The following is a 24,703-nucleotide window of genomic DNA, read 5'->3' on the forward strand; positions in this document are numbered from 1 at the left end:
ATAGGCATTTTTTTTTTTTCAGCGAGTTTCTTAACATGGGCATTTCTAAAATAAAAAAAATAAAAATTATAACACAAATACATGGGCATACAACACTAAACAAAAACAGCAAAAAATATATATGTATAATTATATATATATATATATATATATATATATATATATATATATATATATATATATATATATATATATATATATATATACACACATCTTCCGTTATAATTCCAATCAGTTCTCATTCAATATCTAGATCACTTGTGGCAGAAATATTTTTTTTGATCAGATGAGTGTCTGATATGGACCACATACACTCACCGGTAGGGTTGCAAGATACGGGACAATCTAAATATTTTGTACTGTATCACACAGTGTATGTCATTTCAGTGTCTGCAGTTAAGAATGCGTATAAAAGGTTCTCAGACATAAACATTTGTTTTGCTTAACCTATTTATGTATAATTTAATAAAAAAAAATATTGTAATGTTATACAAACACACAAACCATCGTTCAAAATAATAGCATTTACTGTATCTGAAAAAGACTATACACTATGGTTACACTAAGTTTGGGGTCAGTAAGACATTTTTATTTTTGGAAAGAAATTTAAGAAAGTAATAGCCTACCTTTATTCAGCAAGGATGCATTAAATTAATCAAAAGTGACAGTAAAGACATTTATAATGTTACAAAAACTTTCTATTTCAGATAAATCTCTTTTGAATTTTCTATTCATCAAAGAATCCTGATAAAAAAAAAACTATTTGGAACATTAATAATAATCAGAAATGTTTCTTGAGCAGCAAATAACAGCAGCATATTATTCCCTCAGGTAGATGCATGTTTTCTTGCGTGGCTGGATGTTGGACTCATGAACAATAGTCATGTTGTTTGCATTCGCCAAAACTGATTTGACGAAATCAAAGTGAAAGGGATTTGCCATTAGCACGAGTCCGGCTCGAACCGGGAGCAACCAGATGGCAGAGGATTCTGCAGTTTGCGAAACAGTTTTCAGATTTGTCCCCAAAAGATTGATTAATTCTCAATTTAGAGTTTGTTATTCGTATGGGCTGATGAGGGATGAGGGGGGGCTGTGACTGAATGATGACAGGTGTTGGTGATCATTCTCAAGTGTCCTGATCAGCACTGCTGCTGTTGTAGGCCTATCAATCAGTGGTTAGATCAGTGTAGCAGTCAATAAACGGGACAAGGGAGGTCACATACGGGACAAATCAATTAAGCCCAATATACGGGACGTCCCGGCTAATACGGGACAGTTGGCAACCCCACCTTGCTATTATGGCATCATGCAGCTGTTGCAGATTTGTTGGCTGCACATCCATCATGCGAATCTCCCGTTCCAACACATCCCAAAGCTGCTCTATTTGTTTGAGATCTGGTGACTGTCAACGCCATTTAATTGCAGTGAACTAATTTTCACGTTCAAGAAACCAGTTTGAAATTATTTGAGCTTTGGGACATGATGCGTTATCCTGCTGGAAGTAGCCATCAGAAGATAGGTACACTGTGGTCATAAAGGGATCGACATGGTCAGCAACAATACTCAGGTAGGCTGTGGCAATTAAAAGATGCTTTATTAGTACTAAGGGGCCCAAAGTATGCCAAGAAAAATATCCCCCATTCCATCACACCACCACCAGCACCCTGAACCATTGATCCAAAATGGATCCTTGCTTTCATGTTGTTAAACGCCAAATTCTGACCCTATCATCGGAATGCCACAGTAGAAATGAGACTCGTTAGACCAGAAAAGTTTGTTGTTCTTAGCTGATAGGAGAGGCACTCTGTGTGATCTTTTGCTGCCGTTGCCCATCTGTTTCAAGTTTCGAAGTGTTGTCTGTACAGAGATACTATTCTGCAGACCTTGGTTGAAATGAGTGGTTAGAGTCAAAGTTGCCTTTCTATCAGCTCCAACCAGTCTAGCCATTCTCCTGACATCAACAGGACATTTTAGCCCACAGATCTGCCGCTAACTGGATATTTTCTCTTTTTCTGAGCACTCTCTGTAAATCCTAGAGATAGTTGTACATGAAAATCCCAGTAGATCAGCAGTTTCTGAAATACTCAGAACAACTGGTCTAGGACCAACAACCATACCACGTTCAAAGTCACTTAAATCAGCTTTCTTTCTCATTCTGATGCATAGTTTTAATTTCAACATGCCTAAATGCACTGAGTTGCTGCCATGTGATTGGAGGATTAGAGATTTGTGTTAGCAAGTAGTAACAGATGAACCTAATATAATGGCCAGTGAGTGTATAAAGGTCATGTGAACAGTCTCACGACAAATAAACAATGAGAAGAAAATCTGATTTGGCCCACATTCATCTACGGCTTGAACGTAGCCTCAATTTCACACAGATACGCATTTTCTGGTGCCATTTTAAATTACTAAACCATTTGAAACTCTTTCCACACAAAGAACACGAATAGTGTCTCAAATCTGTGTGACTTTTCAGGTGTATCTGTAAGTGTAATGGCAAAATAATTTTATTACACTGATCACAATTCAATTTCTTTCCCCCAGAGGGAATTTGCAAATGACGTTTCATGTCTCTTTCAGAGGTGAAACTTTTCTCACGCTGAAGACGTGTGAAAGGCCTTTTTCCATTGTGAAGTCTCGTGTGAGTTTTAAGCTTTCCTTTATTTGTAAAACGCTTTCCACAGTGATTGCACATGAAAGGCTTCTCTCCAGAGTGAGTTATTACATGATTCTTAAGGCGATTCATGTCTCCGAATCTACTTTCGCACTGATGATATTTAAAACAGTTCTCTCTTGAGTGAATCCTCATGTGCTTATTAAGGTTTTGTCTTCCTACGAAACTTTTCCCACACTGACCACATGTGAACGGCTTCTCTCCAGTGTGAACTCTCATGTGGTCCTCAAGGGTCACTTTACGTGCAAAACTCTTTCCACACCTACAACATTTGAATGGCTTTTCTCCCGTGTGAATTTGCATGTGATACCTAAGGCCTAGTTCCCGTGTGAAGCTCTTCCCACAGAGTCTGCAGGTATAAGGCTTCTCTCCGGTGTGAATTCTCATGTGCTTTTTAAGGTTTCCTTTTTGAGTGAAACTCTTTCCACACTGTTGGCAGGTGAATGAGATCTCTCTAGTGTGGATTCTCATGTGAACTTTAAGGTTTCCCTTTTCACTGAAACTCTTTCCACACTGTTGGCAGTTGAAAAGGTTGTCTCCAGTGTGAATTCTCAAGTGGTTTGTAAAGTTTCCTTTTTGAGTGAAACTCTTTCCACATTGCTGGCAGGTGTAAGGCTTCTCTCCAGTGTGAACTCTCATGTGAACATTAAGGTTTCCTTTTTCATTGAAACTCTTTTTACAATGTTTGCAGGTGAAAGGTTTCTCCCCAGTGTGAATTCTCACATGGACTCTAAGGTTTCCACGTTGATCAAAACTCTTTCCGCACTGTTGGCAGGTGAAATTCTTTTTAATTCCTGTCTTTTTAGTTCTTTTCTGTGAGGTATTTTCAATCTGTGTAGATTTTTTTCCAGTCATTAAATCATGACGTTTCTCATAAGTATCTTTCTCTTCCATTTCCTTGGAACTCTGCTCTTTCAGCGCCATCAGGTCTAAGATGAAAAAAAGACAAATACAAGTTGACACCAGTTTAATGGCACACAACAAAATACATCAAAATATTTAGCATCAAAACCAACAACATTTAGGCCAGGGATGGGCAACTTCGGTCCTGGAGGGCCAATGTCCTACAGAGTTTAGCTCCAACCCTAATCAAACACACCTGAACAAGCTAATCAAGGTCCTCAGGATTACTAGAAAGTTACAGGCAGGTGATTTTTTCAGGGTTGGAGCTAAACTCTGTAGGACAGTGGCCCTCCAGGACCGAAGTTGCCCATTCCTGATTTAGGCTATATACCCCATCTTATCCCGGGTTTTCGTTGGTCAGAATGGTCTTCGGTGGTGAAGGACAAACACGGTCATTACACACAGCACAAAATAACCTGCCCATGTAAACTGCAAGTCCAGTACTGACAATAAATGTATAGTTACAGTTTGTAAAATGACCTAATCCTATTTATACAGAAAATAAAAAATATTCATTGTCAGTACAGATCATAAAACAAAGTGCTTAGAACTATTTTGTATTTAAAAAATATGTATATTTATGTGTAAAAAGTCAGTGAGTGAATGATTTGTAAGTTAGGAATAAAATTAACAACAAAGTAACATTACATAGAAAATAGGGAAACACCGAAATTTCAGCTGCCGAAAATGATCGGGTTGATCGAATTGATAGAATTATTAATCTTATGGCTGAAAGAGAAAAAAAGGCAGAAAATATGCCACCCCGCCCCCTCTGTGTTCAGCGATTAGGTTTCACTCTGACTCAGCATGTTCTGTGACTTTGCGAGCAGCTCCGCTTCCGAAAGATGCACAACTTTGAAGCATGTTTTGTGTGTGCGCTGTGCTCTACTCTCCGTGTTCATAGCGCGTTCTGCTCAATGTTCCGCTGCAGCCTCTGTGTGTGTGTTAAGCGCTCTGCTCAGTCACTCACAGCCCAAACGCATGTACCATTCGCGCTCACTCACCGGAAAGGAAAAGTCCGCAAAAACAAAACAAAAACATGCTGACATGAAATTTATCTGGTCTTTTTTCTGTTTGCAATAGCCCTACTGTGCTGTAACATGGTGTGAATAGCCATGCTGGGCAACGCTGTTCAAGTGATGCCATCCTCCATACCTGTCAACATTTGGTTTTCAAAAACCAGGAGATTTGTGAGGGGACTGTTCGCGCGATGTGGGGGAGAGATACACCTCACGTGTGTTAAGTGTATTATTTACATTGCGATAACCATAAATGAAAACATAACTTAATTTATTAATAGACTCAAGGCCCCGGCGTAGTTAGGGGGGTTTGGGGGCAAAATTATAAGAAATAGGCTAGCTTTAAAACCTTGTCATTAGATTATTTGCCAATACCTGCTCTCTCCTCATCTTCATATTTCTGTTTCTTTCAGTCTTCTTATCCTGGCCTATTTCTTCCCCTCCTAAAGCTGAACTTAGTCTTTTAATTTTCGTAGACCTGTGTCAGTGACGAAAGTAAACATAGGTTCAACTCATATTTATACGTTTTATGACTCATTACTCATTACTCAAGGCTACCAGGAAAGCTGTAGCCTAAGTCAGTATTGCCATTAGGAACCTCTGCAAGCTTTGGAATTTGAAAACGTCTGTTTTTAAATGTTAAAAGTAATTTTAAATAATGCAAATTATAGTCTACGTTTACCGCAGCTGATGACGTCCCCTTAAGCATTGTGCACTGTGGAAACGCGTCAAAGCATTCTCAGGTATAATTATGCAGCATTAATGCACGAATGATTTTGAATGAATATTTTAATCATGTCTATATACAATGGTCACACAATGTTAAAACTAATCTTGCTATTGATATCTTTGTTAGACTACCGACCCTATAGAACAAATGTCCAGCTAATATCGAACCTAAAACGAACTTTACCACGCTCAACCAGCGGGAGTGCATTTCACGAATTAGTAATCGCTGGCATTCAGCGGGGAAGGAGGAAAGTCTGCGTGAACCCGCGTAGATGCACTTTATGCAGTGAAGACTGTAAAGTGTTTGATAACTTTATTAAATTTCAGTGTATTTCCTCCTACCCGTCAGGGCCCCTTAGATGTCATGTGCCCCTGGGCAAGTGACCAGTTGCCCTAATGGTTAATCCGGCCCTGCCTTCACCTGCCACGTCTATCGGCTCGCTTTCGGGTAGGGCCCAAACTTTGCATGGCCCAAACTTTCGAGTTTGGGCCATGCAAATTACGGGAGTTTCCCGGGAGAAATAACAAACCGGGAGGGGTCCGGGAGATAGGGCTAAAAAATGGGAGAAACCCGGGAAAAATGGGAGTGTTGACAGGTATGCCATCCTCTTGATCGTCTCCCTGCTATCTGCTCACATGCTCTGATAATAATAGCTTTTTTGGACTACTTTATTTTGATAACAGGTCAAAAAATAAATCTGTTAAATCTAATTCTGCAGCATAGAACTGAATAAAGAATAATATCGTCGCTGTCGGGCGGAATCCTCGTATCTCCAAAACCATTATTTTTCAGGAAATTAAAAAAACTGCATATTTTTTGAGTTATTAAACATTGTATCGTTAAAGTTGGTATTATTCCTTATATTGCTATCATATACTGTTGTATACCAACATTAACACAACATTTCCCCAAAATCATGTTTAATCGGAGATACAAGATTTATGACTTGGGAGCAGGGAGATACGAGATTACGCTGTCATTGATAAGAGTGGAACGGACACAGACGTCGCTGCTGCCGGCAGTGTTCATCAAAGTCTGAGGTCGCGTTGAGCCTTTTGACAAGAGATAAGGCTTTAAGAGCCATTCAAATCTAATGATTGTGGTTACATACATCTTCCTAAAGTCCATTTTAAACGTTTAAGAGATATGAGTGATGCAATACCAAAATACTAGGCTGTCTAAAATAGGCGGAAATAAAATATTTCACAAAACAAGTCTACTCAAATGTATCTAACCTAACTATTTTCACTCTTTATTGTCTAAAAAACAGACAGAGTTATCCAAAGATAGGCTTAATGTTACTTGACGCCAGTAGACAGCCTTTTTTTCTCCCATAAATAAAACCTGCTACTTGGGGTATTTAACATGCACAGTGCCAACTTCGAGTCAGAAAAATAGCATTGATTTGTGAAAAAATATGAAATTGACAAAATTTGGACATACGAGGTTTCCGCCCGACAGCGACGATATATTGATATACCCTACTGATATTATTATAATGATATTTAATAATATTTTAATATAGGCCTATTTTCTGTCCAATTTTTTGTGTTACTTGAAATAAAAGTGTGGTTATTTTATTTTATTGGCTTGATTTTGTTTTTATTCAGAGTCATTAAATTATTAAATTTAATTACAAAGTTTAATAAGAATACATTTAAAATAAGACATACATTTTAGGTTTCGGTTTTCGGCCAAGTGCATCCAGAATTTTCGGTTTCAGCCAATAATTTTCATTTCAGTGCATCCCTAATAGAAAAAGCTGCAAAGTTCTGCTCTTATGTTCTTAAATGATGATTGACAAGACTGTCAAGAATGATTAGACTCAGTTAAAACAGCTCAAACATACATTTTAGTCTGGGACTAGGCTTAAGCCTCGTCTTTGGAACCAGGGGTAAAAGTGTTTTTCTCCCATTTTTGAACACAATTGTTCAATCACAATTGGCACATAATACATTTATGAACTGACTTGCTTGCCACTGTGTAAAAAAATAAAGTGATGATTCCATAACCTCCCCCCTCAACAAAACAGTGAATTACGCAGTAAATATTCATCCATGGCATTTATTATTTTTATTTATGTAGTTCTTCCATGAGAGAGAAAAAAATAAAAAAGTAAAAAATAAAAAATAAATATATATTTTGAAGGGGGTGGATTGGAATCCACTGCTGCTTCAATGTATATGTAATGAGTGACTATAATCAAGGTATTAATCAATATTTTTCCTTCTAAATATCACATGAGTTGAATGACTTCTCTGGAGATTTTATTTTGTTATTGAAGTTACCAGTGTGATAACTGAAATGTTATTTTCATGTATTCTTTTTAATGTCAGTATTTGATATTTGAATGTAGTAACAGTGCTTGCCTATTTATCCCAGCTTCCAGAAATTAAATAGGAACTGGTTTTGTGTTTGAGTTTGTCTTCAACGTTCAAACAAATAGGGGTCATTGAAGTCTATAGTTTAAGGGACCATTTGTCAGTTAAAGCCTATATTTTCCATTTAGACTAAAGTGTCCTATCCTGAGAGAAAGAACTTATCTTGATGTTTTGAGACGAGACTCCTGTTTATAGTTAGAACCTGGCCAAATCAAACCTAGGAAAAGATGTGTGTCGGGTGTGTGTTAGTCTTCTTGCTTACAGGTTAAGGAACCACTGGCATTGTTGGAGATTGACTGAGTTGTTGTTCGAGACATGCTGGCACCCAGCCACCCAAATCTGTGACCTGGAAGGTCACGACGTGCCTGACTTCAGGGTCCGAGTGTCAGCTGCATAATCTATACGTGGAACATTACTATGTATTTTACATATTTTTTACTATGTATCAATTTCTGGTTGAGTTGACACAGAATTACCCATTTATGTTTATCTGTGCATGCATTCACTATAGATGAAAAAAAATAACATTACACTGATTCATTTAGTTTGTCTTTTTATTTATATTTTTTCATTTATGTACCAGCATTGAACTGCAAAACAGAAGTTTAATTAATATTTTGATTTGAAGGTATCAGTGCATGTCAGAGCACAAACCAAGCCATGAAGTCCAATGAATTGTCTGTAGACCTCAGAGACAGGATTAAATAGAGGCACAGATCTGGAGAAGGGCACAGAAAAATTTCTGCAGCATTGAACTTCCCAGTCTCTTGAATATCCTTTACTCTACTTCCCATAAAAAGATCCCAGAGTTAAGCCGCATTTCCACAGCAGGAACTTTCCCCGGTGGGATTTCTTGTTTTATACTCTAAAGAGATTGCGAATTGGCATTGAGGGTCCCAATGAGCACAGTGGCCTCTATCATCCGTAAATGGAAGAAGTTTGGAACCACCAGGACTTTTCCTAGAGCTGGCCACCCAGCCAAACTGAGCACTCGAGGGAAAAGGGCCTTAGTCAGAGAGGTGACCAGGAACCTGATGGTCACTCTGACAGAGCTCCATCGTTTCTCTGTGTAGAGAGAAGAACCTTCCAGAAGAACCATCTCTGCAACACTCCACCTGTCTGGCCACTTAGTAAAAAGCACATAACAGCCCGTCTAGAGTTTGCCAAAAGGCACCTGAAGGACTCTCAGACCATGAGAAACTAAATTCTCTGGTCTGATGAAACAAAGATTGAACTCTTTGGCCTGAATGTCAAACGTCATGTCTGGAGGAAACCAGGCACCGCTCATGCGACAGGAACTGCTAGACGAGTCACGATTGAGGGAAAGATGAATGCAGCAATGTACAGACATCCTTGATGAAAACCTGCTCCACAGTGCTCTGGACCTCCGACTGAGGTGACGGTTCATCTTCCAACAGGACAACGACCCTAAGCACACAGCCAAGATAACAAAGGAGTGGCTAAAGGACAACTCCGTGAATGTCCTTGTGTGGCCCAGCCAGAGCCCAGACTTGAAACCGATTAAACATCTCTGGAGAGATCTGAAATGGCTGTACATCGACGCTCCTCATCCAGCCTGATGGAGCTTGATAGGTTCTGCAAAGAAGAATGGGAGAAACTGCCCAAAAATAGGTGTGCCAAGCTTGTAGCATCATACTCAAAATCCTGAGGCTGTAATTTGGTGCCAAAGATGCTTCAACAAAGTATTGAGCAAAGCCTGTGAATACTTTTGTACTCAGAATACAATATAATTTATTTCATTTTTTAGTTTTAATAAATTTGCAAAGATCTTAAACATCGGTATTGTTTGTAGAATTTTAAGGAAAATAATTAATTTAATGCATTTTGGAATAAGGCTTTAATATAAAATGAAATAAAATAAAATATAATAAAATGTGGAAAAGGGGAAGTGCTGTGAATACTTTCCGGATGCACTGTATCTGTAAGTGTAATGTACAAAAAAATATATATATATGCTTATCACAATTACATTTCTTTCCTCCAGAAGGAATTTGCAAATGACGTTTCATGTCTCTTTCAGAGGTGAAACTTTTCTCACGCTGAAGACGTGTGAAAGGCATCTTTTCAAAGTGAAGTTTCATGCGAGTTTTAAGCTTTCCTTTATTTGTAAAACTTTTTCCACAGTGATTGCACATGAAAGGCTTCTCTCCAGAGTGAGTTATTACATGATTCTTAAAGCGATTCATGTCTCTGAAACTACTTCTGCACTGGTGACATATAAAACAGTTCTATCTTGAGTGAATCCTCATGTGCTGATTAAGATTTTCTTTACATCTGAAACTCTTTCCACACTGACCACATGTGAATGGCTTCTCTCCAGTGTGAATTCTAATGTGGGTCTCAAGGGTCCCTTTACGTGTGAAACTCTTTCCACACTGACCACATGTGAATGGCTTTTTTCCAGTGTGAATGTGCATGTGATACCTAAGGCCTAGTTCCCATGTGAAACTCTTCCCACAGAGTCTGCAGGTATAAGGCTTCTCTCCGGTGTGAATTCTCATGTGCTTTTTAAGGTTTCCATTTTGAGTGAAACTCTTCCCACACTGTTGGCATGTGAATGAGCTCTCTCCAGTGTGAATTATCATGTGCTTTTTAAGGTTTCCCTTTTCACTGAAACTCTTTCCACACTGTTGGCAGTTGAAAAGGTTGTCTCCAGTGTGAATTCTCATGTGCTTTGTAAAGTTTCCTTTTTGAGTGAAACTCTTTCCACATTGTTGACAGGTGTAAGGCTTCTCTCCAGTGTGAATTCTCATGTGAACATTAAGGTTTCCTGTTTCATTAAAACCTTTCCCACATTGTTTGCAGGAGTAAGGTTTCTCTCCTTTGTGAATTCTCATATGGACTTTAAGGTTTCCACACTGATCAAAACTCTTTCCACACAGTTGGCAGGTGAAAAACTTTTTAATTCCTCTCTTTTTAGCTGTGTAGCTTTTTCGTGATGTCTTTTCAATCTGTGTAGACTTTTTTCCAGTCATGAAATCAAGTTTCTCATAATGATCTTTCTCTTCCATTTTATTCAGCACCATCAGGTCTAAGGTGAAAAAAGACAAATACAAGTTAACAACAGTTTAATGGCACAAAGCAAGATATCCAAATAGTTAAAAACATATAAAGCATCAAAACCAACATGTATGCTATTATACTAGGGCTGCCCCTAATTGTCGACTAAACGTTAGAAGACTAGAAGAGGCTAAAGGGGGTCGCACACCGGACGCTCAGCGCCGCGCAGCGCCACGTCTTTTAAATTCGAACACATTATTCTCTATGAGAGTACACACACCGGCGGCGCCTTTCGGCGTCTGTCCGCGGCGCCCAGCAACGGCTCAGGACCGTGTTCAAAATCCTGCCGTGCCACAGAGCGCTATTTACATAGTTTTATATTAAATTTACATTTATGTGTCTCAAATCGTAGTTAATGTATATACGGACTTCACCCTGTGCTGCAATATACATTTAGTTTTATATTTATTTACAGAAATCAGAAAATTGTTGATGTTATCGGATTTTCAGGTGAGAGTTGTCCTAGACGTGGCGCGGCGCGGCGCTGAGCTGCGCGTCCGGTGTGCGACCCGCTTTAGTCGACCATAAAGTTATTATTTGGTTAGTCGCAGAAAAAAAGACCTTATTGCAATGTCACACAGTTCGTGAGGGACGGGTGGTTTAAAGGCGGGTCCATGTGGTAATCACAGAAGCCATCTCATCAAACATGGAAAGTATGGAATGCCACAGGGCTCAATATTAGGCCACAAAACCACCTTGCCCACTAAGCCTTGTCGAGCAACATCACTCTGTGACGCTCCGATTTTGCTTTCCGGTCTGTTTGGCAACGCAGTAAATGCAAATCGACAGATACCAAGAGGCCAAGTGAACTAAGAAGTTAATCCTGGTTAGAGCCGGCAGCCAGCTCAACCAGCTGCAGGAGGAACAAAAAGCGAGTGTGGCTGACTGAGATCCTCCTCAAAGAGATTGAGGGGCTGGGCAGCGAATGCAAGCTCAGCCATCCAAGGTGAAGTTCGATCGAAGGACAGTAATCTCTTCTCTGACGGCAAAGAAACACCCTGACTCCCTTTGGACTGGGCCCCTGGTGGCAAACCTTTTTGTGGAGGGTCTGGCTACACCAAAACGGTGCTCTGCAACAGCTTCAAAGGGTGCTCCTGGTTATCCCGCTACCAGTGATGTTTTGGGAAGTTGAAGTACTCAGCGATTGATCCGCCCAGCTTGTTCAGGGGTTCCCTGCCTATGCGTTGTTTCAGGGCCATGAGCAGATCGATCCTATCTAAAAAATGATCCCTCTGCTAAATTAATAGTACTCATAAAGGACAGGGGGATGTGTCCAATATTATACTTGCCTTATACTCTGAGGACATACAGAATCAAGATGCTAATGCTAATTGTTTGTGACAATAAATCTAAAGGACGCCTGTTTTCACATTGAGATTCAGCCAGAGCACAGGAAGTTTCTCAGGTTCGCTTTCCTGGGTGAAGTTTAATAATATTGAGTTCTTCCTTTTGGTCAAGCCTTGTCCCGAGTTATAATGGGTATGCGCAGAGGTCTTCATTCCATTCAGGTTCAGCTCTAGGGGCTTGTTGTCTTTAAAAATCTCTAATGACAAATGCCTCTCTCAAGGTCTGGGGTGCGGCAGTTGATGGCTGCCCAGTTCAAGGTTTTTTGGAGGGGTCCTCATATCTAATGGCACATAAACTGCCCTTAGATTGAGGACAGCATATCTGGCATTGCATTACTTTCTCGACCAGTTGAGAGGCTACCATATATAACCAAGGTGATTACATCCTCTTTTCAGACAGGTACAGCAGATCCTACTCTGGACATAATACCATATTTTTCTTTTTGACAGCATTCAGGGACATCTTGGGGAAAATATCCCATCGAGGCAGGGGCTGCGTCCCATGGAATGGCAACTCCATCCACAAGTGGTGTAGTTGATGTGGCAGAGTGGAAATCAGGGCTCCCAACTTAGTTGTCAGGTTCCCAACTTAGTTGTCAACTAGGTTTGACCACTAAAATCAAATTTAACCTCTTGACGCTTATTGTACCGACCTCTCTCTTGACATCACTTTGTTTACCATGGATTACATTTACTATATAGAAAACTTTTAATAATGATAAATTCAGGCATCAAATACATAATTTGAAAGTTCTAAGGGTTTAGTCAATTTATGTTGTGTTTTACGATATAGATGCCCCAGCAACAGTAATATTGTAATTTGTGTCAGGAGTGCAAATGACAACATGCAAAATCAAAATGGTACTTCATACCTTTGTTATGAAATAGCAGGATGAATCCAATCAGTCGCACTTGGGAAAAATGTCCATGACAAGCGTCCATTGAAAAACATCCAACAGCACTTTGTCCACAAAAGCGTTAAATTCATAAAATATTCATATAATTTTCCATTGTTACGTCAGATTTCGCCTGAACGATCTGCTCTCCATCATCAGTCTTCAAGACATTATGCAATCTGATAACCGTTTATGTTGTAAAACTGTATACGATCGTATACATTAGACTCTCACAAACAAAAGAGCTCACTTTCAAAGTTTATTTTTCAAAATAGGGTGGTCGAATTATTTAAAACATCCAAGCAGCGCCGTCGGATTATGTGACGTTTTGAGAGGCATTTGGTGACGTGCCGAATGAGAGAGGTATGCCAGATCCCATAAAATATAATTAAGCCATGTGTCGGTTTATTCTGTTTTGCGATTTTCCACAAATTAAACAATAACCTATTCCATAAATTAGCCTGTTCCTCTGGACATGGAATCTCGTGTCTTTTTCCCAAATCGTCACTCACATTTCCTTTCGGAGGGATACTTTATTTTGTTCACTTTTAATCCCTGTATTCACATCCTTTACTATGCCAAAGGAGAAAAATGCCATCTCGTTAGTTTCAATCTTTATCTCACGTCCAATTAAATTTTTACACAGTTTGTGCTTGTTGGACAGGGTATAAGCAGGTCATTTATTTGTATATCAGTTTTGTTTTTTCAGCAGTGCAGCATCAGCTAGCTATTCATATATTGCTTATGTGGAAGCTAAAATTCACTATTCTGACCTTTTACAATCAGTGTTCATTGCTTTGGAACATTGAAAGAAAACAGAGATATTAGACAAGAGGGTGGTTCTGTTCTACTCGTGTCCCACAGTCTTAAAAAAGTGCACAGCGTGATATATGATGAAACATTTGTCTTTGTGGGGAAAATAATTAAACTTGGCTTACTTCCAAAATTTCATGTAATTTCTATTGCTTTCCATGTTCATGACTTTGCCCATTATTTTTTAGCTATTTGAATGCACTTTTAAAGTTTGAATCAAATTTAAAGCTTAATTTCAGCAACACTGTTGGTGGTTGGCCTTTTAACACTGCAGTAGGGTGCATCACCAAAGTGAAAAAGGGGGCCACACACCGAAAAAGTTTGAGAACCATTGATCTAGTGCATCTATGTAAACACAAACCGCAGCACAAGTGAGTGAATATTCTATTGATTCTAGTGATATTCTATTCAAAATATCAAACATTACAGGTTGATTATTTGCACTCCTGACATAAATTAAGAAATAAATGTCACTAGTGCTGGGCGGTTTGACCAAAAATCAACATCACGGTTTTTTTCTAAATTATACCGGTTTCACGGTTTTTACCGTTTTTTTTTTTTTTTTTTTGCAAGCATGATGGGTGTTAACCACATTTTCTACTGAGTGAGAGAGGAAATACTGCAGTAGATTTACTTATAATGCCCTATTTTATTGTCATGAGTGAATATTATAGAAAAAATCCACACTAATATTAATAATACAGGTTTGCAAGGCTGTTTACAAAGAGGTGCCAGCAGGACGCGCTTTAGGAGCGGCAGAAACAGTGGTTTCCCCGGTAACGGCTGTACACAAAGCAGCAACGCTCATAAACACTGCTTTATCAGGAAAGATAAAGAAAGATTCAATCGTAATAACAAAGAAACTTTTCTAAAGACCGTCAGTTCACTTCAGATACGTTAATACAGTATAAAAACACGCGCGCCGCGAGAAAAAAGACACTCTCACCCCCACACGTCTCGTGCCCATTCTAGTCAATGATTGTGTTTCAGATCGAAGCTTCCCAGAAGCGGCTCTCCGCGCCGCTTCGCTAAATATAGGCGCCTAGTCTATTTTGACGCACCGCGTGGAGGACGGAATAAAACCTTGTCGCAGCTGTAATGCGCCGCAGACGTGTGTTGTAAATGAGGGGTGAGACTGTGTCGCGCAGCGCCGCGTTCCGATTAAAGCGACATACACCGGTATTGCGGTATATTAAAAATTCATATCGTAACAAAAATAAACACCGGTATTCGGTATGAACCGGTAAACCGCCCAGCACTAAATGTCACTGCAACCCAGTTCACAAACAGTGGTCAAATATCAAAGCTGGAGTCTTTAATCTTTATCATGATACGAACAAGAAAGAGTGTGATGTTTTAAAGTGCAGTGAATGTTGAACAACAATAATCTGGGGCCATCTGCGATCTTTGAACAAAGGGGTTAAGATCGATTAGGGTCGATAGGGTCGATTGGATCGATCGGGTCGATTGGATCACAAGTAGACGAGGAAGACACATACTTGTTTTACACCTGGTGTCTTAATTCATCTCTTTTGTCCACTTTCAACCACTTCTGTCGGAATTTCTTCAAGGGGAGGGTCTATGTATGTTTTTTTTTTTCAGATTTTTCGATCTAATGGACAAAATAAGTTTGCACAATTTACATATAAACATGCCAAGAGACGACGGAAAAACATACAGAGAGCATCAGCTTTCAATTCTGCTCTGATAGCCACAAGACCACGGCAAACACTGTGACTGCGTGTTAGAAATCAGGAATGGTATGAGAACATTGTGCTTGGTTTGTTTGTTGGGTCTTCAGACGTCAAAGTTTAAATCTTGTCTGGTTAGCCCGTTTCTCACAATGTTTATGCATTAGGTCAGTAGGCGGAGAGAATGTGTTATTTTGTGGCTGTTTGTACGCTTATGATATGAGCGTCTAGACAATGAAAGCAATCCGGTCTAATTTGTTTTCAACTACCTCTGGAAGTGGTCAAAAGTGGACAAGCTCAAAACATTTTAGACCCTGTTTACACCTGTTTATCGCCGTCCACTTGTGATCTGATCGACCAAAATGCATCTTAATACCAGGTGGAAACAGAGCCTTACAACCCCCTATAAACACCTTGGCAATAGAATCGCCATTGGTTAGTAACTAATAAATAAAATAATAATAATAAATAAAAATGTATTTTTATATATATATATATATATACACACAGGTGCTGGTCATATAATTAGAATATCATCAAAAAGTTGATTTCAATTATTCCATTCAAAAAGTGAAACTTGTATATTATATAGACTCATTACATGCAAAGTGAGATATCTCAAGCCTTTAATTGTTATAATTTTGATGATTATGGCTTACAGCTTGTGAAAACCACAAAATCAAAATCTCAGAAAATTAGAATATTACATGAAATCACACAGTAATTACACAGTGATACCATGGTCATTGAACCAGGTTTTGGTTATTTTGGCAGTGTGGGCAGGTGCAAATCCTGCTGGAAAATGAAGTCAGCATCTCCATAAAGCTTGTCTGCTGAAGGAAGCATGAAGTGCTCTGGAAATGTCCTGGTGGACGGCTGCGTTGAGTGGACAGCACAGTGGACCAACACCAGCCGATGACATGGCTCCCCAAACCAACACAGACTGTGGAAACTTCACACTGGACTTCAAGCATCTTGGATTGTGTGCCTCTCCATTCTTCCTCCAGACTCTGGGACCTTGGTTTCCAAATGAGATGCAAAATTTGCTCTCATCAGAAAAGAGGACTTTGGTCCACTGTGCTTTATTAAATCCAGAGTCAACGCAGCTGTCTACCTGGACATTTCCAGAGCACTTCATGCTTCCTTCATTTTCCAGCAGGATTTGCACCTGCCCACACTACCAAAAGAACCAAAACATGGTTCAATGACCATGGGATTACTGTGTAATTACTGTGTGATTTCATGTAATAGGCCTTTTGTGTACATAGTTCAGCTCATGAAAAATGGGGGCAAAAACAAAAGTGTTGCATTTATAATTTTGTATATATATTAGTGCTGTCAATCGATAAAAAAAAAATTACTCGATTAATCCTTTTTTTTCTGATTAATCGCAATTAAAAACACTTACTTTTTATAGGTTTATATTAAGTTTATTTCACATTTAAGTTTAATTTTATTTCACATTTAATCTCCAAATTAATGTAGAGAAAACAAAGACTGTATTTTAAATACTTTTACGTCTAATGGCATCTTTTTTATGAATGAAGGCCAGTATCTCTGATACTAATACAGCTATTGATGTCAAGATAAAAACAGTTCTGTCGTTGGCTGCATAGAACACTATGATACATTAAAAAAGTTCCCTGAGGTCTTTATAAGACAACTGTGACAGTGTCAACTTGTGTTAAAAGTTAAACATGATGGTACATGCAAGTCGATGACATGAATCAATGTAACTCCACAACAACTACATAAATGTATCCACTAACCATTCAGAAACGTCCAGTTTCAGTCTAAAATTTGCAACCTCTTCCTGAGTCTCTCTGTAAGGCTGCACTCCACTACTGGTTATTTCTGAGATTTTAGATGAGTGAAATTTGTATTTGTTATTGCTGGAGTATCCGAAGCTCATGTAAAGGATTGACTAGGGCTGTCACTTTTGTGAAAAAATCCTGTTCGATTTTTGAGACATAAGTGTTTATTGAATCGATTGTAAAATCGATTTTCCATGTCTAAAGACGTTTCCATTTTAAAGGCCAAATATGGGCAAATCCACGGACAACTAACAGGTATTAGGACGAACGTAAAGAGGGCGCTTGAGACGCGCACAAGTCAGCAATATTCCTGTTGATTTATTGGCGTGAAGTTTCGTGCACAATGACAAACAGGAGTGCAACATTCTCGAAAAGCAATAAGCAGAGTGGACTGCCATAACATCAATGAAAAACATTACTGCAGTCTTCAACATGCCTGTGTTTACGATTAGAAAAGTCAAACAAATGTTGCCTACGTAGGCGATTAATGACCGTAGCCCGAATCTGTATCTGTATGCATGAGACTGTCTGAATACCGGCAGAATTCACATTTTTGTAGTAAAAATAGAAACAGTATGCAGAAGTATAATGTGTGTTTGTCAGAGTTGCTGTGTGACGCGCGTTCGCTGCGGGCGTATCGTGACGAGCTGGACGCGTTCCGGGAAAAGGCCGTTAAAATCGATTCCCTATTTTCGTTTTCGAAACTTGTGTTGGTTGGTCCGATCGATTGTGCAATCGATTTTCGAACGTAAAGTGACAGCCCTAGGATCGACCATCTTCTAAACAAGGGCGGGAAAGAACAGCTCATTTGCATTTAAAGGGACACACAAAACAGCAATTTTCTGTATCATTTCTTATTAACTGTTATATTTTATGAGATGAAGGGGGGGAAAAGGAAAATCGGCCAAACAAATCGGCATCATAAATTGGCCATCGGCTGCCTCGATTTCTAAATATCAGCATTGGCCAGAGAAAAACCCATATCGGTTGACCTCTAGATAGAACTTTAATAATTAGAACAAAAACTTGAAAGCATGTATGAATGCATATTTGTCATTTAAACTGAACTTAAACTAAACTGGTTCTTAAGATATTGTTGGTCATTCTATTATGAATCTAATAGTAATCATTATTAAAAGATACTACGACAAATTTTTCTACCACTAACGATATACAGCACACTAAGGATTGATAAGCTGCTGGGTTCATGAATATTAATCACGTTGTCAGCATTCGCTCAAACTGATTCGCTGAAATCAAAACTGGGATGAGCTCCAGACAATGAGATTGCCATTTGCGCATTAGTTCCCCCGACTCCCAGAGAAACCTGCATATCTTCTGCTTGTACTTAAAAGCAGAATGATTTCAAATGAACTTATTTTGACAGGAAAATCCAACAACGAATATCATTTGCATGTAGTGTGCCGATTCTACGTGGAATGCAAGACTCTTGATCTCTCTCTTTGCGTGTGTGTGTTAGAGAAAAGCGAGGAGTCTTCACACCAGACTTTACGGTACGTCAAATACCCTGTGCAGCCATTGAGCTGAACTGAAATAGTACAGATCGCATGACGGAGAGTTAAACCCTGAAGCGCTCAGTCAGAGTTCAGTGAGTGAAAATATGTCTATGCTTATACTTGCCATCTAACACACACACTGGCGAGTAAAATCTAAGAATTTATTAGACAATGGGTAATGATAGACATTATTAAGTTGCCCAGAGTGAAAATTTAGTCGCATATGCGAGCGATTTACTTGCATTGTAGAGAGTTGCCTTAGATATTGAAAGAACTCTTCGTTTATTGCTTGTAATGTTTTTTTGTTCCTCTTTATTATTTACTTGCTTGTATGTCATGTTTGCTTGCATGTTTTGAAGCTATATTGTTAGCTGAAAATTCTTACACAATTTGATTAAAACTTAATTAAATTATCTTAAAAAGTAGGCCCATTTATAGGGGTGTAACGATATTCAAACCGAACCGAAAAACCACGATACACCACCCATGATATGTATTGCGATACTCTCATGGCGTACCGAGGACGCCCCGCCCCCTGCTGCCCCGGCCCAGCCCCGGCTCAATGGACCTCATGTCTTATGTGTACACAACGAATACAGCGTTATAGCCTAACCACCATTAACACCCTATAATAGCAAGCTCCATATTTTGGTGTAGGTGTAATCTTTCAAATTCTGTCTATTTCATCACGAAATTCAAACAATAAATGCCGTTTTGGCACTCTTTGATGTGGCGTGACAGATCACTGTACTAGCTCCTCATTTAAAGCGGCAATGCGGAGCGCGAGTAAACGCGATTCTCTTCCTCAGTTACAGAATAAACATGAATGGACACCTGAAGGTTAGGGCTGTCACTTTTGTGAAAAAATCCTGTTCGATTTTTGAAACATAAGTGTTCATTGAATCGATTGTAAAATCGATTTTCCATGTCTAAAGACGTTTCCATTTTAAACGCCAAATATGGGCAAATCCACAGACAACTTACAGGCATTAGGACGAACGTAAAGAGTGCGCTTGAGACGCGCACAAGTCAGCAAATATTCCTGATGATTTACTGGCGTGAAGTTTCGTGCACAATCACAAACAGGAGTGCAACATTCTCGAAAAACAATAAGCCATAACGCTTCAACATGGCTGTGTTTACGAATAGAAATGTCAAACAAATTTCGCCTACGCAGGCGATTGTAGACGCGTAACCCGAATCTGTATGCATGAGACAGTCTGAATACCGGCAGAATTCACAGTTTTGTTGTAAAAAGAGACACATTATGCAGAAGTATAATTTGCTGTTATTTGTGTTTGTCAGAGCCTGCAGTTGCTGTGTGACGCGCGTTCGCTGCGGGCGTATCGTGACGAGCTGGACGCGCTCCGAGAAAAGACCGTTAAAATCGATTCCCTATTTTCGTTTTCGAAACTTGCGTTGGTTGGTCCGATCGATTGTGCAATCGATTTTCGAACGTAAAGTGACAGCCCGACTGAAGGTATGTTAAAAGATACAGTATACTTACTGAAAGGCATCATAACTTGTGTAATGAATTGATCAGTGTTTCAGCAACGGAAAGACGCCAATAAAACGTCTTAGTTTGTCACATAGCCTTATATTTATCTCAGGCAAGTCATTCAGTGCCCACAGCTTGTTGGTTCCTAAATGAACTCTTGCACTAAATAAATGCACTATATTAGCCTATATAATATATTTTACTTAACATGTTAATGATTGATATCTTGATTATTTAATGTAGCCTATGATTTAAATATCTGTCATGAAAATGACAGCAACTGTGTAAATATTTAGATTTCAATAACAAATTAGAGTAGAAAACATAAGTTAATGAGAAAACTGCCTTATGTGCAGTTTACATGTTTTCATACAATGTGTTGTTGAGTGTTGATTATTATATCTAAAAATAATTAGTATCTGAAATTAGGATAAAAGTCTAGGCTCTATTGTTAACCTTTAAGGTTATAGTAATGTGTGGGCTCCCTATATAGCCTAGTTTACAGAATTAGCAGATCTTTTTTTTTATATCCTTGTGAAAAGTTTAATTGTAATTGAATTAATTTAAAGACAAAGACAGAAATTGTTCATTAAACCACTGTAAAAAAAAGAACCCCCACCCCACCGAACCGAACCGAGAACCGTGGGGCGTACCGAACCGTCAGTTTTGTGTATCGTTACACCCCTACCCATTTATAATTAGACAAGTAATTAAATTGTCACTAAAATTATTATGTACAAATAATTGTTATTTAAAAAAAAAGTACAAATAAATTTAAGATTTAAAGTCGGTAACCTAATCAATAATAAAAAATATGTAGATCAAGAATCATTTTGGAATCAGATCATGACTCACTGAATCGAATCGGATTGTGAGGTTATTAAAGAAAGATTCACCCTAACGTCACAGTCAGAAAAGAAGAAATCCTGTATAGAAAAAAAATATGTATCAATAATCATTTTATCATCGCACCATTCTGAATCGTAATCGAATCCTGAAGTGCCAAGAGATTCCCACCCCTACTGCCCAAGAGCGACCCACTACACGTCAAATAAAACTGCTTTAAATAGGACATTCTTTGAAAAATATCATTCATTTCTGTAGACATCGACATTTTAAATTACTGAGTTCAGTTTTGAGAATGAAACCAACCTATTTGCTCCTCAGTATCTTCTTGTTTCAAACTGAATACTTCTTCAATCTTCATTTCTTCACTCTCCTCTTTAATTAACGCCATCTTGTGTCACGTGGATCTCCGTTGCTTCACCGGGAGTTTTTCTGTGTGTTTGGACACTCTGTCCTGTTAAAGATAATAGAATAATGAGGATAATTAACAAAAAAAAATGAATCCAAACTAAATCTCTGGGTGCGTCTGCACTGGTAAGGGAGTGTCAGAGTGAGAGTTAAAGTTAGGGTAAGCAATTTTTTCAATAAACACTTACTTGTTATTATGATTGAAACTCTCTTCACATCCTAATAGCAATCAATAAATTTTGATTGTGTAAATTTTAAAACATGTACATCTTCAGTTAAAGTCTAATGTTAAGTGCTTTGAGACACTAAGCCGCGTTCACACCACCAGCGACACGAGAGACAGTGACTGTTGGCATCAGAATGTGGGTGTGTCAAGTGATGCGAAATACGCGACAAAAGTTCAGACATTTAAACTTTAAGCAAATGAGAAGCGAATTTCACTAGATATTCACGATGCCAGCACAACATCATGATGTCTGTCAGCCATCGCGATGGACAATGGTATCGTCTATCGGCCCAACCCTAATGTCAAGTTAGCAATGCTAGAACGTGTGCGCGTGTGAGGCGTCGGTGCGATCACAGGAATTGTTATCCTTCTAAGGAACCTGTTACTCCATAATTTATGGTCATATGGATAGAAGCTAAAAATGATAAAAAAAACTGTAAAGCTTTTGTAAAAAACAGAAATCAAGCACGATGCGGTTTTCTGCCGTCTCGGTTTACTTTCCGTGAACTTTGGACCCCGTCGCATGAACCGAGGTCAGCTAAATTTTTTAGGGCTGTACTCAACCAAAGAAAATCTTGGTCGACTGAAGTCCTGAAATTTTCGACTAAAAATCGACTAAAAATGACGTTAGAAAAAAAAAACGTTAAATTAATTAGATGTGCACTGTGCGCAGGACTTGGTAGCCTTGTTGTCCGCCTAAATGAATTATAAATAAACAAACAACTAGTAGGCTATTTGCAGTATATTAAATCCTTTTTGACCTAATTATTTTGCACTGAAATGAGTCTGACACTCGAGTTTGTCAGCTCTGACAGCGCTGCATCACGTGCACCTGCGCAATATCATAGATAGCTTATGATTTCCGAAAATAGTACTGTTGTCAACTAGTGATATCATCACAAGAACTGTTGAGGAATATGCAACATAATTTAGACAATTATTTTTGTCATAAGTTATAATAATAAGTTAACTGTCAGACACTATCATTTCACCGTGCATGTCCTCGCACCGAGCGAGGCTGAACATGAGCTCAGCTTCGCAGCTGAGACACGAATAGACTATTAACTTAAAGCTTTTACTCTTAATAAACACAAAAGGCACGTCCACTTTAATAAAAAAAATAATATTTATTAAACCAGATCAAGAGCAGAAACGAAATAAAGTGCATAACTGAAAAATAAAGCATCCTAGGCTCAAAACTAAAGCCTGTTTTATACTTCTGCGTCGAACTAACGCCGTAGCTACGTCGTAGGCTCTGTGTAGCGCGTGTACCCTTTGGCGTACCCTGACGTGCACCTCTCCAAAAATGTAACAACGCGTCAATTCTACGCGGACACAAGCGCGGTGATTGGTCTGACAGAACCCCTCCCTCGGGGTTTCACATGCTCCCTCTGCGCGCGTCAACGCGGACAACGACGCAGAAGTATAAATGAAAACCCACGCGTTGCCTACAGTGTGTAGAGGCTCCGGCATAGGTCCGATGCAGAAGTATAAAACAGGCTTAAAACAAAACAACAGCACAGCGCAATTGTGCATTAGGCTCCAAATAAAAAATAAAAAAAAATTAGGTTATCACACTAAAACATTGAAATATGCAAATTCTGTTCATATAGCCTAAGTTACTCAAAACAGACAGGGCAAGCTAACGCAGACAAGTGAGCTTACCACTTTTAGATGATATGTCATGTTTGTCGTCAAGCTGTGGAAAACCGTTGCTTGCAAACTTTGCATTCGACCTTTTTCCTGTTATCAATTTTAACAAAATGCTGCCACACTGTCGATTTCTTTCTTGTTGACATGTTAGAAGAGGACTGACTATTAAACGCTCTCACAATTAAATAAATAATATTCAGCATCAAACCTTCTAGTTATCGCTCGACGCTCTCTCTTGGGTTGGGCTAATCCAAAAAAGGTGAAAACAAGGGGGGTGTTTTGAAAACAGACTGTTACAGTGAAACAAGGGTACTCTAAAAACACCCCCATTAGCAGTTAGTGCTTTCCACCGCGCCTCAGCGCGGCAAAACTGATGAAATAAACGCGGCAGAAAATCGACCAATCAGAATTTTGGTCGAACCAGAACGTATCGATCAATTAATCGACTAGGACAGTACAGCCCTAAAATTTTTCCTTTCGTTTTGTTAATTTGTAGTTATTTAAGTGAAATAGCCTATATTTTGCATATAGGCCTATATATTAGTTTGATATATTTAGTTTTATTATGTTTCCTGTAAGTGCGTGATGTGACATTGTGTGAATCAATGTTCTACACTATCCTGCAATTTTCACTGGTTTCAACAAACAAAAAGTTGTATATTACCTGCTATTCATTTTCACTTTTGACATTTAGTGACCGCAGGCATTTCACTCACATTGATATTGGCTATGCGTCAATATCACATTTGCACAGTATGTACTATTTGAATTCATAATTGGTTGACTGCCAAATTAAAATATTTAACAATAACATAATATTTAAGATAAAATAACGTTAATAGTCATTTTAAAGTGTGTCTGTTCAGAACGATTAAATTTGATTTTGTTTCCGTTTCTGGTTATGTTCCTGTCAAAATTTATTTAGTATGTTTTCATTCATTGAACAGGTTCGGAGCCCTGATAGCGGCTTTATACTTGAAAGTACAATGTTTACATTTGGTATTTTATATATCAAAATTTTATGTTGGGCCTGTAATCATTTGTTTTTGAAAACTGTTTTACATATCATTCATGTTTTATATTTCTACATTCTTAATCAAACATTTGCCCAGAAGTTCTAAATAAAGGGAGGAAAATATTCACATATGAATTTTTGAGTATATACTTAATATATACTCAATATATATATCAACTATTCTTTTAG

At 38.6% G+C, this 24,703-nt stretch overlaps 1 protein-coding gene across 1 annotated transcript in view; it reads right to left on the bottom strand.

Annotated features, from left to right (window-relative positions):
- Positions 1-446: 446 nt before the first annotated feature.
- Positions 447-24,703, bottom strand: part of LOC308689519 (uncharacterized protein) — a 28,593-nt gene continuing 4,336 nt past the window's right edge. Inside the window, exons 2-3 of the mRNA XM_081363264.1 lie at positions 21,519-21,666; positions 447-3,606 (exon numbers count right to left, since the gene is read on the bottom strand). Of these exons, the coding sequence (XP_081219390.1) occupies positions 2,345-3,606; positions 21,519-21,603 (1,347 nt within the window). The 5' untranslated portion in view covers positions 21,604-21,666 and the 3' untranslated portion in view covers positions 447-2,344. The remainder of the gene's footprint in view (positions 3,607-21,518; positions 21,667-24,703) is intronic.

This window comes from Scardinius erythrophthalmus (assembly GCF_964197995.2).
Source record: "Scardinius erythrophthalmus genome assembly, chromosome: 4".
Taxonomy (NCBI): Eukaryota; Metazoa; Chordata; class Actinopteri; order Cypriniformes; family Leuciscidae; genus Scardinius; species Scardinius erythrophthalmus.